General features: G+C 39.2%; 1 protein-coding gene across 9 annotated transcripts in view; it reads left to right on the top strand.

The window, feature by feature from the left end:
- Positions 1-15,696, top strand: part of LOC136841650 (protein arginine N-methyltransferase 6-like) — a 142,588-nt gene that overhangs the window by 108,406 nt on the left and 18,486 nt on the right. For all 9 annotated transcript variants that reach the window (XM_067108783.1, XM_067108780.1, XM_067108782.1 and 6 more), the window contains one exon: positions 8,612-8,777. In XM_067108783.1, the coding sequence (XP_066964884.1) occupies positions 8,612-8,777 (166 nt within the window). The remainder of the gene's footprint in view (positions 1-8,611; positions 8,778-15,696) is intronic.

Here is a 15,696-nt window from a genome sequence, read left to right as displayed (position 1 = left end):
TTATTTGCTATTTAGTTGTCAAGGGACCAATTTTTTAAAAATTGCATCTTACATCTGGTATGATAGCTGTATTCCTCGTGTCAGGCAGGAGGGATGATATTTTGGGAAAACCAAAAAATTAATACGATTGTTTAGTTAGAACCATCTAAGACCCATCCCTTTCAGGTGCACTGCTGGTTCATGTACAGTATCTGTTTTTTTCCATTCAGTTTTTTGTCTTGTCCTGCAAGGACATATTTGAGTTATTAACATTTTTGTTGCCAATTGGTTTGATATTAACCCTTAAATGCCGAGCCTCTATTTACAAAAGTGTGTTGTATGCCGGCGGCGTTCGGGAGTTAGTGCCAAAGCTGATTTTTTTCAAAAAATCACAGCACGCTTAGTTTTTAAGATTAAGAGTTCATTTTTTGGCTCCTTTTTTGTCATTGCCTAAAGTTTAGTATGCAGCCATCAGAAGTGAAAAAAAATATCATATATAAATATTGGAATATATGACAGCGCAAAAAAAAAAATTTCATATATATTTGTATACAAATCGCACTGTGAGGAAAATGGTTAAAGCTAATGAGTTTTTTTTTTTTTTTTTTTTTTTTTTTTTTTTCATTGTATTGTACAGTAAATTGCGATGATTTTGGTATATAACAAATTGTAAAATGATCAAAGCAACACAGAGAAAATATTATCACAAAATGATGCATGAATTCGTAACGCTCGGACGTAAAAACAAGTTTTTTTCTAAAATTCACCATCAATCGAAATATTGTGCTAGAGACTTCCCGTTTGTTGCAAAATGAAGGTAAATGATTGAATATTACTAGACTGTAAGTGTTTTAGCTTACAATTGCAGTTTTCGACCATTTCGGTTGAGTTAAAGTTGATCGAAGGTTGAATTTTTTCTATTTATCGTGATTTATATGAAAATATTTCAAAACTGATAAAAGCTACAACCATGAGTTATTTTTTTGTTGTATTCTACATAATATTGCGCACATTTTCATGTATAACACTTTATGTAAGGCCTAATATAAAATGGTGTGAAAATTTCGACAAGGTGACTAAAGAAATTCTGAGATTTTCAGCAGAGTTACCGCGCGCGGAGGAAAGGAAAAAGTTTTTTTTTCAAAAATTCACCATAAATCGAAATATTGTGCTAGGGACTTCCCATTTGTTGCAAAATGAAGGTAAATGATTGAATGTTACTAGAATGTAAGAGTTTTAGCTTACAATTGCATTTTTCGACCATTTCGATTGAGTCAAAGTTGACCGAAGGTTTAAATTTTGGCACTTGTCGTGATTTATATGAAAATATTTCAAAACTGATAAAAGGTACAACCATGGGTTATTTTTTGTTGTACTCTACATGAAATTGAGCACATTTTCATGTATAACACATTATGTAAGGCCTAATATAAAACAGTGCGAAAATTACGACAAGGTGACCAAAGAAATTTTGAGATTTTCAGCAGTTACATGGAAGGAAGGAAGGAAAAATTTTTTTTTTAAATTCACCATAAATCGAAATGTTGTGCTAGAGACTTCCCGTTTGTTGCAAAATGAAGGTAAATGATTGAATGTTACTAGACTGTAGGGGTTTTAGCTTACAATTGCATTTTTCAACCCTTTCAGTTGAGTCAAAGTTGACCGCAGGTTTAAATTTTGGCACTTAATGTGATTTATATGAAAAAATTTCAAAACTGATAAAGGCTACAACCATGAGTTATTTTTTGTTGTACAGTCATACCTCGAAATTACGCGAGGTTAGGTTCCAGAGCCCCTCGTGCAAGGTGAATTTTCGTGTAAGTTTGGCATGGTCTTTAAAAATGCTAATAAATGTTTATTTCCAGAGTTTAAGTACTAAATATGACCCTAATCATGCTCCCAAAGTATTAAGCCAACTTTTAAATGAACTAAAGTTAGTGTAATTTTATTTGAAATTTAGCTTATTACCCTTAAAAAAAGGAATACAGTAAATGGTTGACATAAAAATTGAGTACTGCACAGTGTCATAATATCGCATTTACAGTAGGTGCGTCACGATATACTAATGTTACCCCTAATTCATGGGATGCCGTTTTCTTTGTCACTTAGAGTAAAAGCCGTTTTCTTTGCATCACTAGCCAAAACGTCGTGTCAGTCAACAAAAGTACTATTCCATAAAATATCGAAAACATGTACAAAATGTTAAATTAGAAGGTAGTACAGTACAGGTAAAATTCAATCAATTTAAAATTATATACTGTACAGGTAATGACGTACAGAGAAATAATAAGTTGTAAAAGTATGTTTGAGCGCTAACTACGAATGAGAGAGATACTGTAATAAAGTAACTGTACTGCTTTTGTATCGTGTTTATGTGCAAATATATAAATACAAGTTTTCCATTCTGATTTTACACCTAAAAACACGAAAACTTAAAAATTAAGCACACTTTCTACAGGGGTATCATCTTTGAAAAATGCAGTAACGTGCTGTAATTACATGCACATACAGATTGCACCAGCACTTTTCTCCGAGGTGAACAGAGTAATTTTCAAAGAATGACACTTATACAAATCTTAGTTACATCTCTGATATTACATTAACGAATTCATTTTATCAAATGAGCGCGACTGAACAACCTCATCTCAAGGTCATGTAAAGTCCTTGTGACAAAGACTTTGCAAATGGACATAATACTTGTATGATATTTATGTACAGAAATATAAATATAAATTTTCCATATCGATTTTACAGTTAAAAGCATGAAAACTTATAAATGTACTTCAAACATTAAACAAGCATTTTCTGCAGGGGTATCATCTTTGAAAAGTGCAGTAACTTTGCAAATGGGTATCACATCTTGTAAAAGTACACCAAGTGAATGTGCTGAAATTACCTTTGCATCATATTTATGCATGTACAAAAATAAAAATAATACATTTTCGATACAGATTTTACACATGAAAGCATGAAATGCATTTTTCATAGAGATTTTACACATGAAAACATGAAATGCATTTTTCATAGAGATTTTGCACATTAAAACATGAAATGCATTTTTCATACAGATTTTACACATAAAAGCAAGAAATGCATTTTTCATACAGATTTTACACATAAAAGAATGAAATGCATTTTTCATACAGATTTTACACATAAAAGCATGAAAACTTGTAAATTACTTCAAAAATTAAACACCCACTTCTGCAGGGTTTCTCGAGAATTTCTAGTGTCTGTGAAAAAATCGCGTATGCCCATTAGTTAGGTTCCAGTGAAAAGTTCGTGTGTGTGAATTCGTGCAACTCAAATCGTGTAATATCGAAGTATTACTGTATTCTACATGAAATTGCGCACATTTTCATGTATAACACTTTATGTAAGGCCTAATATAAAACAGTGCGAAAATTACGACAAGGTGACTAAAGAAATTCTGAGATTTTCAGCAGAGTTAGCACACGCGGAAGGAAAGAAAAAGTTTTTTTTAAAAATTCACCATAAATCGAAATATTGTGCTAGAGACTTCCCGTTTGTTGCAAAATGAAGGTAAATGACTGAATGTTACTAAAATGTAAGAGTTTTAGCTTACAATTGCATTTTTCAACCATTTCGGTCGAGTCAAAGTTGACCGTAGGTTTAAATTTTGGCACTTATCGTGATTTATATGAAAAAATTTCAAAACTGATAGAAGCTACAACCATGAGTTATTTTTTGTTGTATTCTGCACGAAATTGCACACATTTTCATGTATAACACTTTATGTAACGCCTAATAGAAAACGGTGCAAAAATTATGACGACGTGACTAAAGAAATTCTTGAGATTTTCAGCAGAGTTAGCGTGCGCGGAGGGAAAGAAAAAGTTTTTCAAAAATTCACCATAAATCGAAATATTGTGCTAGAGACTTTCCGTTTGTTGCAAAATAAAGGTAAATGATTGAATGTTACTAGAATGTAAGAGTTTTAGCTTACAATTGCATTTTTCGACCATTTCATTTGAGTCAAAGTTGACCATAGGTTTAAATTTTGGCACTTATCGTGATTTATATGAAAATATTTCAAAACTGATAAAAGCTACAACCATGAGTTATTTTTTGTTATATTCTACATAATATTGCGCACATTTTCATGTATAACACCTTATGTAAGGCCTAATTGAAAACGGTGCGAAATTTACGACAAGGTGACTAAAGAAATTCTGAGATTTTCAGCAGGGTTAACGTGCACGGAGGGAAGGAAAAAGTTTTTTTCAAAAATTCACCATAAATCGAAATATTGTGCTAGAGACTTCTCGTTTGTTGCGAAATGAAGGTAAATGATTGAATGTTACTAGAATGTAAGAGTTTTAGCTTACAATTGCATTTTTTTACCATTTCGGTCAAGTCAAAGTTGACCTTAGGTTTAAATTTTGGCACTTATCGTGATTTATATGAAAATATTTCAAAACTGATAAAAGCTACAACCATGAGTTATTTTTTGTTGTATTCTACATGAAATTGCGCACATTTTCATGTATAACACTTTATGTAACGCCTAATAGAAAACGGTGCGAAAATTACGACAAGGTGACTAAAGAAATTCTGAGATTTTCAGCAGAGTTAGAGAGCGCGGAGGGAAGGAAAAAGTTTTTTTCAAAAATTGACCATTAATCGAAATATTGTGCTATAGACTTCCCGTTTGTTGCAAAATGAAGGTAAATGATTGAATATCACTAGAATGTTAGATTTTTTGCTTACCAAAAAATACCAAAATATATATATATATATGCACATTCATACTTAAACACACACACACACATATATATAAAACACACACACACATATATATATATATATATTTTTTTTTATTTTGGTACGAATACATAACTAAAAGGAATGCAGGTGAAAAACCTTTTTTTGCATAAAACGAAATAATGTACAAAACACCAATAAATACAGATATATAAAAACTTCTAATAAATATAAAATTAAATATAAAATCAATGCAGAATACTCACTCGTAATCCTGACTCTTTGTTCTATTCTTGTTTTCTCCCTCCTCCATTGAAGAGTCTTGCATTTTTTTCCTCTCGATATGACGAGGTACAGGTGGAGGAGGGAGACGCATGCCCATACTACAGATGGGCCGCCCTTCGGCGGTCTGCTGCGCCCTCCGGTGTCCCTCGGGTAGGCACACTCCAATATATGACCGCAGTGTGGCATTTGCATTCACACTTCCCGATCCTGCAAAGTGCTACCTTGCAGGTGCGACAGACGAACCGGGTGTCTTCTTCTGCCATTCATATGGCACACCCGGCACCGTTTCTGCTTACGCCCTTCTAGGGTCTCCAGTGTGTGACTACCCGACGGGACATTGGAATGTGAGGGAGGGCAGCAGCAGGGACAGGGACAGCAGGGGTGGCGGCATCATCAAGGGCGGCGTCGGCAGGAGCAGGACGACCGAGGTTGGCCCTCCTAGCGACATCTGCCCTATCCTCTCGGGGCAGATCTGGAGATCAGGGCAGGGGGCCGGTGTTGGAAAGCCACTCCTCAGGATTAAAGTTTATGAGGGCATTCCCGGCCACCTCTAGAAACTGGATGTGGGACAACCTCCGGGTGTCAGAATTGTACCCACAGTAGAGGATGTAGGCATTCTGGAGGGCCAACTGAAGGAGGTATTTGAGGAGGTTCTGTGTCCACCTCCTGGTTCTCCTGGCAAAGGGATAATACTGGATGAGTTGCTCAAAGAGATCAACTTCTCCCATGTGCCTATTGTAGTGCCCAATGATGGTAGGCCGCTAGACACGAAACTCCTCATACGTAACTCGGCCCTGCCGACATGTCTTCTTCCGCTGAACGACTTCTTCTTGGATGGGCTCATGACTGGTCGTAATCATGGGCACGAGTCGCACCCTCTTCCAACAGATGACGAAGACATCTCCCTTCCGCCGCCACTCTGTCTCTCCTCTTGCCAGATGTTGCGGCTGGCTAGCGAACCTCTTGAGGACATTCGGGACCCCACGCACCAACTGAAGGGTACCACTGACATGCACACCTGCTTCATACAGTTCCTGGGCCAGGGCTACCAAGTTATAATAATTATCCATAAACAGGTGGTATCCCTGGTTACGGAAACGATCCACAAGACCGAAGACAATGTCACGCAGCGTGGAGAAGACCCCGGAATACACAGAGAAGTCCACGACGTATCCAGTGTTGGATTCCATAATAAAAAATAACTTCACACATTTTTTTGGCTTCTTGGGGTTGTACAATTTTATACTTAGATGCCCTTTGTATGGCATCATCCCCTCATCCAAAGAAAGATTCTTGGAAGGAACCACGAGAAACTGGCACCGTTCACGAATGTAGTCCAACACTGGGCGGACTAAGATGAGGCGATCGGGGTTATTCCGCGGTATGGCCCTTCGGTTGAAGGCGTTGAAATACCTGTCCGATGCCAGGAAACTATTGCGGGGCATAATGCCAGGCACATTGGGCATACTTAAAAAAAAATTCCGCCTCCAGTATTGCCTGACGTCGGCAGCAGGCATCATTCCAAAGAAAATGTGGAGCCCCAAAAAATGCGCCATGTCCGTGAGGTTGCAGCCCTGCCAGCGATACGACAACGTCGTCTGCAGTTCCTCACGGCAGTAGCGAGCGTAATCCGCCGTCTCTGCAACGAGTTATTCCAGCAATTCCCGCGTAAGGAAGAGCTGAATGAACCCCAGTGCAGTGAGAGGCACAGGGACGGTCAGTCCAGGTGCTGCCCTGAATGGGTGCATGTTAGGTGGGGTGGGGTCCTCCAACCACCCCTCATCACTTTCGGACGAACGGCCTTCACCTAAGCTGCCGCAACATTGCGACCTTCTACGGGCCCACGCACGTACCCTCCCCACTGGCCCATCTCCCTCACTTTCACCATCACTTTCTGTCTCATCCCCACCAGCCACAATCCTGCCTCCTCCTCTTCCTCAGACTCTCCCTCATAGGCACTGAAACCACTGAACTCCAGTTCACTTTCATGCTCTGGCTCCCGTACGGACAATGGGGGCAAATACTCGTCGTCACTGACATCGGACTGCCTGTAATGATTTACATATTCAAATTCAGATAGATATTGTCAGAGTGAACTGCTTCTAAAAATAAGTTTGTGAACCTGCACCTACTTTTGCTTACAAGAAAAGAGAGAGAGAAGAGAGAGCTGTGTGTATTGCTTCCTAATGTGATGCTCAAAGATGAAAGCATTGGTCGTGTGTGTGTTTGTTGTCCACCCTCACAGGCACAGCCAGGAGGAAAGTGTTCGTCAACGTGAGTGAATTTGTTTGTTCAATCACTGTCCACTCTCAAAGACACAAACAGGAAAGCCACTAATATACGTGGATTTGTTCATTCACTATCCAATAGGCTATCCAGTGCGGATGAGAGGCTGTCCACTTGGCCGCACTCGGTCCACTGCTCGATAATTTTATTGTACATATTGGATTTCTTTGGTAAGTATGAAATATTCTTGAGATTTTATTGGACTTGGGCATGCCTATTAAGTAACGAAATTCACTAATTTGAGGACCATTGAGTTGTGGTGCTACTATATATATTTACTAGTTAGCAGAGTTTATTAGTTGGAGATGCTGACTTCCTGTAAATGCAAGCGGTTCATTTGTTGGTAGTAAAATGCCCATTTTTCTTCAGTGTTAGTGGTGAAGGACCGAGCTGGTGAAAACAGCCAGGACCAGCAGTCTTATGCCTCATCTGCACAGGAAATAGAAAAGTAGTGGTCAGAGCGACTAGCTGGAAGAAGGAAAATATGTCGTTACTTGATATGTACACAGAGGCATAATGGATGCTTAATTCAGTACACATGAAAGTAGTGGAAGTAATCACAAACATATGCATATATCATAGCAATAGCGAAATGGTAATCAGGATTGCAGTAGATTGTTAATTGAAATGCATGGTTTTGTTGTGTGTGTTTATGGACTTTGAAACTTTATGTATAACATTGGTAGATTACAGTAAAAGACTTTCATTACTATATAACACTGTTAGTTTAAAGCAAAAGACAATCATTCCTACAGAACACTGTTAGATTACAGTAAAAGACAATCATTCCTACAGAACACTGTTAAATTACAGTATAAACATTCATTACTAGATAATTGTGGAAAAAGAATGCTAATGCACATCCCTTAAAAAAAAGTTTAACAAATCATAATAAAACTGAAAAAGTGATTAGTAATAAGAATAGATCTCACTGCACAAGGAAAAATTGAGTATTGGAAATTATGTATAATTACTAATAGTGACATAAGTAATTGATGTATTATTTAAGAACAGAAATATATAACGGAAAAGGGGAATATTGCAAAAGTGCCTGAAGTAGCCTCTCAACTGATGGATCAGACAACACATGATGACAATTTTAGCTGCATGAGACCCTGCCAGTTTCTTCCCTTGTAAGAGGGATGGAAGCATCTGGGATCATTTCATGTGCACAGAAAGGGTTATTTTCAGTAATGGATTGGTGTGAAAAGATTTATTTTGTTTTTCAGTTATTGCATTTTATGATACAATGTTTATAAAGTAAAGTAGTACTGTACTGTATATGTAAATCTACATTTATCATCTCTATTTTTATTTCAATTTTTTTTTTAAACAGGGTGGCAAGATGTTTCCTGAAAGAGCGATGTTGTTCATGGCTCTTGGAGAAGCTCAGTGGATTACGAAGTATGAGGAGGGAACATATGATTTCTGGGTCTCCCTCAACCATGTATATAACTTGGATATGTCCCTTCTTGCTGATCATGCTGTTGCTAGATACAAAGGTAACTGTCTTACTTAACCTTATGCTATTTTTTTTTATTCCACCCATTTCCTAGTTTATTTATTTATTTATTTTTTTGGAATGGTTATTCAAGTTGATTTTCTGCTGACCAGCTAGCAAGTTGTTTCATAGCAAGCAACTGGAATGAATTTCTCATTTTTGCTAACCTCCCTCCTTTTTTTTATGCTATATTTAACCCTCACAATCTGGGCTAAATATATGGTAATGTGCACCCCTGACCAGCATACTTTAGCCAATTTTAGAAGAAACTCATAAATTGAAAAACGATAAGCACACACAAAAGGTTTAAAAAAAATTGGCTGTGTAGTAAGTTTAACACTCAACATTGAGCTATCAGTGTATGGTGGGACCGCTGACTGAGAAGGTTTTGCTGGGGGACACATCCTCAGCTAATTTATAAATGTTATCTTTGTAAAATTACAACTACAGCTGACCTAAAATGTTCACCAATAGCCATATCCACTATTACTATTATCAAGAAAAAAAGTAACTATCTCAAAAGTTAATGAGTAAATTATACAAAAAGTTATCTCATTAAGATGTATTGATAAAATATAGACCTGTATTTAAAAGATATTAAATATTCCTCAAGGAGAAGTGATGTAGATAACTAGATATAAAAATATTGCATGAATAATGTACTGATATGTAAGTGAATCTCTCTCTCTCTCTCTCTCTCTCTCTCTCTCTCTCTCTCTCTCTCTCTCTCTCTCTCTCTCTCTCTCTCTCTCTCTCTCTCTCTCTCTCTGGCCAATACTTTCTTTTTGTTCTGATCATGTCTGTATTTGTACATATATGGCATGCTCTTTGTTCTTTTGCTCTAATTCCTGTTTCCAGTATTGGTGTATTGTCGTGCTTTTTTTTTTTTAACCATTACTATATGGTCAGCGTCTGTCATGTACACCCTGTTTGGTTTAAATATACTGTACTTGTTAAGCAGTTGTTTGCAGACTTGGAGAGACGTCTCACGAAGATATGGACTTTCTATTTTTATACTTAAACTAGTAAGCACTCAGTACACAAATGTATGTTTAGTAGCGCACTGCTTTTTTGTTTCACTCCAATGTTCATTTTATTCATTATTGAATCCACTGGCATATTTTTACTTACATGAGATATTGAATCCACTGGCATATTTTTACTTACAGATCTCATGTCACATTGTGTATGACATTCAGTTTTTTAGCTTTACTCCCCTGTCCAATGGTCACATCTCCCTATGGCCAGTGTTAAGTTGATGTCAACAAAGCGATTCTTTTGCATGCTTCCATTTAGTGCCCTTCATCTTGAGGCAGTATCTCCTTTCTTCATGCATGAAGGGAAGATGAGCTTCCCTTTTTTTGTTTTCATGAATAGTATTAACTAGTTTAGTATTGTTTTGGTAGAGAAATTTGTGTATGCCTGAGCTTATTTAGTAATTGTTGCTGTATATATCCGTCACCCACATAAGGGGCCATAAGTTGTTTCACAGTTGCTCCAGAGGGGCCTAGAGGATCACCAGGAAGAATCCATTCCATTTTAGACATCATCATCCCTCCATACCCAGTTTTAAAGTCACAGATACAATAACGTGTTTTCTGATCAGACCAGTACCTCTTAGAACTGATATTTGAAAATAAGGCACCCTTTAATAAACAAGGCTTTCATCAACCACAAACCTTTGAAAGGGATAAAAAATATCTTGTAAATCATCCCTGTATCTTATCCGTAATATTTCTTATTTTCTACAGTCTGCCCTTGGAATGGTGGTCTCTGAGAACATAATCCATATAAAATGTAATAATCAGTGTGGGGCCTTGTACTGATCATAGAGACATGAGTATGAATAAACATTTCAGTCATCCAGTAATTCCCAATATGATATTTCGATATATGGGGTAATTCCCAATATGATAGTTTGATATATAGGGTATTAGTAATGTGATTGGGGAATGCTGTCCTTTCTGTCATGCCCAAGTTTCCATGCTTTCATCTTACCCAAGCCTGGAGTCCACTAGTAACATGTTATCCATGGTAACTTTTCATTTCATCATCCATAAAAACACGTAAAATAGTCTGATTCATCACTGTCATCACTCAGTCCAAAATGTAATCATTAGGTATATAATCACTTCCATCAGTCCAACCATCATCTCTTAAAGCTGAAGCTGAAATGTCATGAGTCCAAGCACCACCAGCTTTACTCCTCAAACTTTGTGATCAGAGCACCTACCATGTTAAGGAAAAGACTTGCTAATGTGCCTTTTCCCCATTCCACTTTACTCTTAGTCACTTCAGCATCACTATATTTTTTGTGACGAAACGATGGGTCGTCATAAAAAAAAAAAGCGGCCTTCCAATATATTGTTATCTTAAGTATTTATCATTTTCAGTGTGAGAGGCTGCAAATGTGCCATCTTCAATTTCATATACAGTGAACCCCCCGTATTCATGGGGGATGTGTAACCCCCCCCCCTCGCAAATAGCTAAAATCCGCGAATACTTAAAACCCCTCTAAAAAAATGTAGAACTGCCCATTTTGATAGTTTAAACACAGAAAAACCTTGTAAAAATGCTTATACCTGAGTATTTTAATAGTTTTATCAGAAAAAGTGCATTTATTCATGAAAATTATATGAAAATACAGGAATTAGTGAATATTTCTTAATGAAAAATACCGCGAATGGGTGAATTTTCCGCAAACAATGGGTAGATATGTTCCACAGAGAAACCCGCGAATGCGTGAGTCCGCGAATCGTGAGAGGGCGAATACTGGGGGTTTACTGTAATGTCAACTGATGAAACAAAACTCATTCTGTAGTTTTGTCTTGGCTGCAACTAAAACATGGAATAGCTTGTCTAGGGAAGTTGTTGAATCCTCTGAGCTCCAAATATTTAAGCAAGGAGCAAATTCATCCCTGCTCTCTACTGATGTCTCCAGAATTTCAGGTGCAGCAGTTGGATTTTCTGTTACCTCATATTTTTTTTATAAGTACATATCTTATGCCTAACACTTGGATCTTCGAGTGACCAGAATTGCTGCAAGATATATTGGGCTGGGAAGTTGCGGGATGAGCAGCAGCACCTTTTATGGGCAACTGGCATTCCACCCATGCACTAAGCTAAGGCCTGACAAGTTGACAATTAATCATTTATGGCCATTTCAAGTGTTACAAATGATTTCCTATGAATTTCACTCAAATACCAGGGCTTCAGCAACCTTATAGGAGGACACCTAGACACAACCACAAAGTTGATATATATATCCACATAGGTTTGCTGAACTCAGAGCACTGGATTTACACCTTGCTTGACTATATAAGCTACTGGATTTCTATAGTTAAGGAGGCATGTCATCCAAGCTCACCTTCCTCCATGTTTGTGGGTAACTGAAAACAAAGTTAAAGCCATGCAAGGGTCGTTAGTTGAAGATTAATCCAAATAGAGTAAGGAAGGAAAAATGGAGCAAGTAGGGGGTAACAAAATGCCTAGTTAATTTACATAAGCCAAGAGCAACTACTTAAGGCCAAATTATGAATTGGCTACAACAGTTGCTCTTTGAAGACCCCACACATCAGCAACCCCAAAAGTGGGTAGTGCCATCAACTCGCCTCACTTGGTGTACTGTAGGCATTACTTATGGTTCTTTGCAGTGTCCTTTCGGCCTCTAGCTGCAGCCCCTTAAAGTTCCTTTTACTGTACCTCTTGTTTGTATTCTTTTCCTTCTTAATTTCCACCTTCCATCAATTATTTCATAGTGGGGTTTTTCTCCTGTTACACCTTGAAAACATTTTTACAATCTGATTTCCTTTCTGCACTGAATGACTTCATAGGTCCCAGAACGTGGCCTCTGGCCTAAATTTTATATTCCATTCCATTCTCACACATCAGCATGGTACTAAGAATCTGGGGGCCAAAGGCCAGCACAAGTTGGCAAAAATCATAACAGTAAAAAAAAAATTATCTTATATATGCAGTAATTCCTGCAGTAGTAATTCTTTTGTTTTGTGTAGGTGACTATGCCCTGCCCACTTTTGGGGTACGAAAGAGGAACAACATCACCAACACAACAATTTGTTTCTACCACTTGTAGTGTCAACACCTGGTGTTGTTATAGCAGCTTAGAGTTTTGGATTCGTAATTTTCTTCTTTGATGAAGTATTTTCGTAGCCTTTTCGGCATTTTTTCTCGTGACTTTTTTTGGAATTACATTTTCACAATTTTTACTTTTCAACTAGTTAGGATATGTCCGACACTAGTAGTTCTAGTTTCTGGCATTGCAGTAAAGGCTGCAATACCCGGATGACAAAATTGACTTACGATTCTCACACCCTGTGTTACGATTCTCACACCCTTTGTTCCGGTTGTAGAGGACAAGTTTGCACTGTTAATTTGACTTGTGATGAGTGCAGGGATTGGGGAGAACAGAAATGGAAAACTTTAAATTCACACTTAGCTAAGTTAGAAAGAGATAGGAAGAGGAAAGCAGCCACTAAAGCCAGCAGGAAATTAGCTAGTCAGGCTTTGACTCCTAGATCGGATGAGGCTGACATGTTTGTTAATTCTCCAACTGTTAACCATTCCCCACCTGCAACAGTTAATTCTAAACCACCTACTCCTTCTCCTGGCTCCATCACTTTCGAACCCGATCGCTTCGCCAGCCTTGAGAATAAATTTGAGCAATGTTTAAATCTGGTAGTGCGTACAGTGGCCCGCCCAGTTAGGGGCATCAGTGCGTGTCTTGATGGACAAGTTTGAAAAAAGTGCTAAAGGTGAAGTGTCAGTGGAGAAGGCGGCTGCTCGTCCCGCTGATTCTCCTAGGTGTGGGTCTCTGCCATACTCCTGGCTACCTGGGAGGAGGCATACCGGTAGCCCAAGGGAGGTCATTGGGGTCTGCCCACGGGCAGTTGTCCCCTCAGCCCAGTCTGTTGCATCCCAGGTTGTAAATAGAGACAGCCGCTGGAGAGGCTCTCGAAAGTTCATCAGCTTTCATCAAGCTCTGAGGAGTCCTTGCCTCGTAAGAGCCATCTTCATCGCTTCCCCGATGAATCTTGCCCACTTAAGAGACGTTTTTTGGGTAAAGATCAGTCCCTGCATCTCCCTTACAAGAAAATGAGGGAGCCTTCCTTCAGTCCTCAATCTTCTTATAGCAAGTGGGAAAGTCCAGAGCATTTTTCCTCTCCTCAGTGCCAGGAGCAAGGATCGAGCTTGCTGCATCTTTCGAGCGAGCAGCTCCAGATTTCGCGTAAGCGCCCTATTCCTTCTGAATGTCCTGTATCAGCGGAATGTATTGATGAGTGCCATGAAGCAGACAAGTGCCCTGTAGCAGCCAGGTGCCCTGATGCAGCCAAGCGCCCTGATGCAGTTAAGCGCCCTGAAGCAGCCAAGCGCCCTGCCACATCCAGGCGCTCTTAGGTGGTCGGACACTCTTTTTCATCGGAGCTTCCAATCTTCCCCTAGCGCTTGAGCCTCCTCAAGACTCCAAGCACCCTGTATCTTCTAATAATCCTTCTCCTTCGTTGGACCCAGCTCTTGAGCCTTTGCAATGTAAACTGGATAATATCCATCTTTTACAGAAACCTGCAGCACAGACAGCTCCTGAATTAGACCCGATTTTGTCTCCGATCTCTTCTGAAGACGAGGAAGAGGAGCAGGACTGGTCTTCTCCGCCATATGCGACACTCCTTAAGTTCCTTCTCCAGCAGTTCCCTGAATTTTTCACTCCAGCCTCTCCTCCAGCTTCGTCTTTCTTGATGAGCAATCAACCCGTGGATTCGACGTGACTTCCTAAGGTGCTCTCTCTTCTTCATCGAAGAAAGCTCTTCGCCAAGTAGAAAACTGGTTTTCCGAGGAGGGAACAAGGGAAAGCCTGTTTTAGTGTTCCTCCCTCTCGTCTCACACATATGCGGTACTTGTCATACACAAAGGGAGAAGCTTGTTCAGGGAGTGGCTGCCTCCTCCCGGGGGGACTTTTCTGCGCTTATTAACTCGGAGCATAGGTCGGCTCTCACTTTGGCCTAGATGTTCTTTTCTGCCCAGGAGATGGACCATCTTTTGAAGAGTTTGTTCAGTTCCTTCGAGGTGTTGAGTTTTCTCGACTGGTGTTTGGGAGCAGTTTCCAAGAGGCTTCAAGATCTGGCTTTTTTGTGTGATGAAGTTTCAGACTTGTTTAATTTTTTCTCCTGCGCAGATAAAGCTGTTAGAGATGGCTCACAGGAATTAGCTGCCCTTTATGCCTTGGGCGTGCTTAAGAAGTGTGAACTTTGGGTCTCGTTCACATCGAAGGGTGTTACAGCCTCACAGAAATCGGCACTCCTTTTTTCCCCTCTGGACAAGCAACATTTATTTCCACAATCCACCGTAAGTGAGATTGCAGCAAGTCTACACCAGAAATCAACTCTAAGATTTGTTGACCCAATCGACAAAACGCCAGAGGGACTGGTCTGTCTTCTCAGTTAAACCTTTATCTTCTTTCAAGCAGCCAAGACTGTTTCGTGGAGGGAATCAGAGACCGCGCTCCAGATCCCGAGGATCAATTAGATTTGCTCCCCATGCAATCAAGAAGTCTTCTTCCAAACCATCCTCTCGCAAGCGAGAATTTAGTCCTTCATACTCCTGTAGGGGCCAGGCTTTGTCTCTTCTGGGAGAGATGGAGCAAAAGGGGAGCAGATCAGTGGATGGTGAAAGTGTTAAAGGAGGGATACTCCATCTATCCCCTTCAGGTAGAATCCGTCATATTGACGGCTTACTCCATAGGATCGGAGAGGAATTCGGCCCTATCGAAGGAAGTGTCCTCTCTTCTAAGCAAGGAAGCCATAGAAATAGTAAAGAAGGCAGACTCAAAAGGATTTTACAATCGCCTTTTTATAGTGCCCAAGGCTTCAGGGGGTTCGAGACCCCACGTCAGGAAGTTTCATCAA

Source organism: Macrobrachium rosenbergii, chromosome 9, assembly GCF_040412425.1.
Source record: "Macrobrachium rosenbergii isolate ZJJX-2024 chromosome 9, ASM4041242v1, whole genome shotgun sequence".
Taxonomy (NCBI): Eukaryota; Metazoa; Arthropoda; class Malacostraca; order Decapoda; family Palaemonidae; genus Macrobrachium; species Macrobrachium rosenbergii.
The sequence above is the reverse complement of the archived record's forward strand: the minus strand, read 5'-3'. Positions and strand labels throughout refer to the sequence as shown.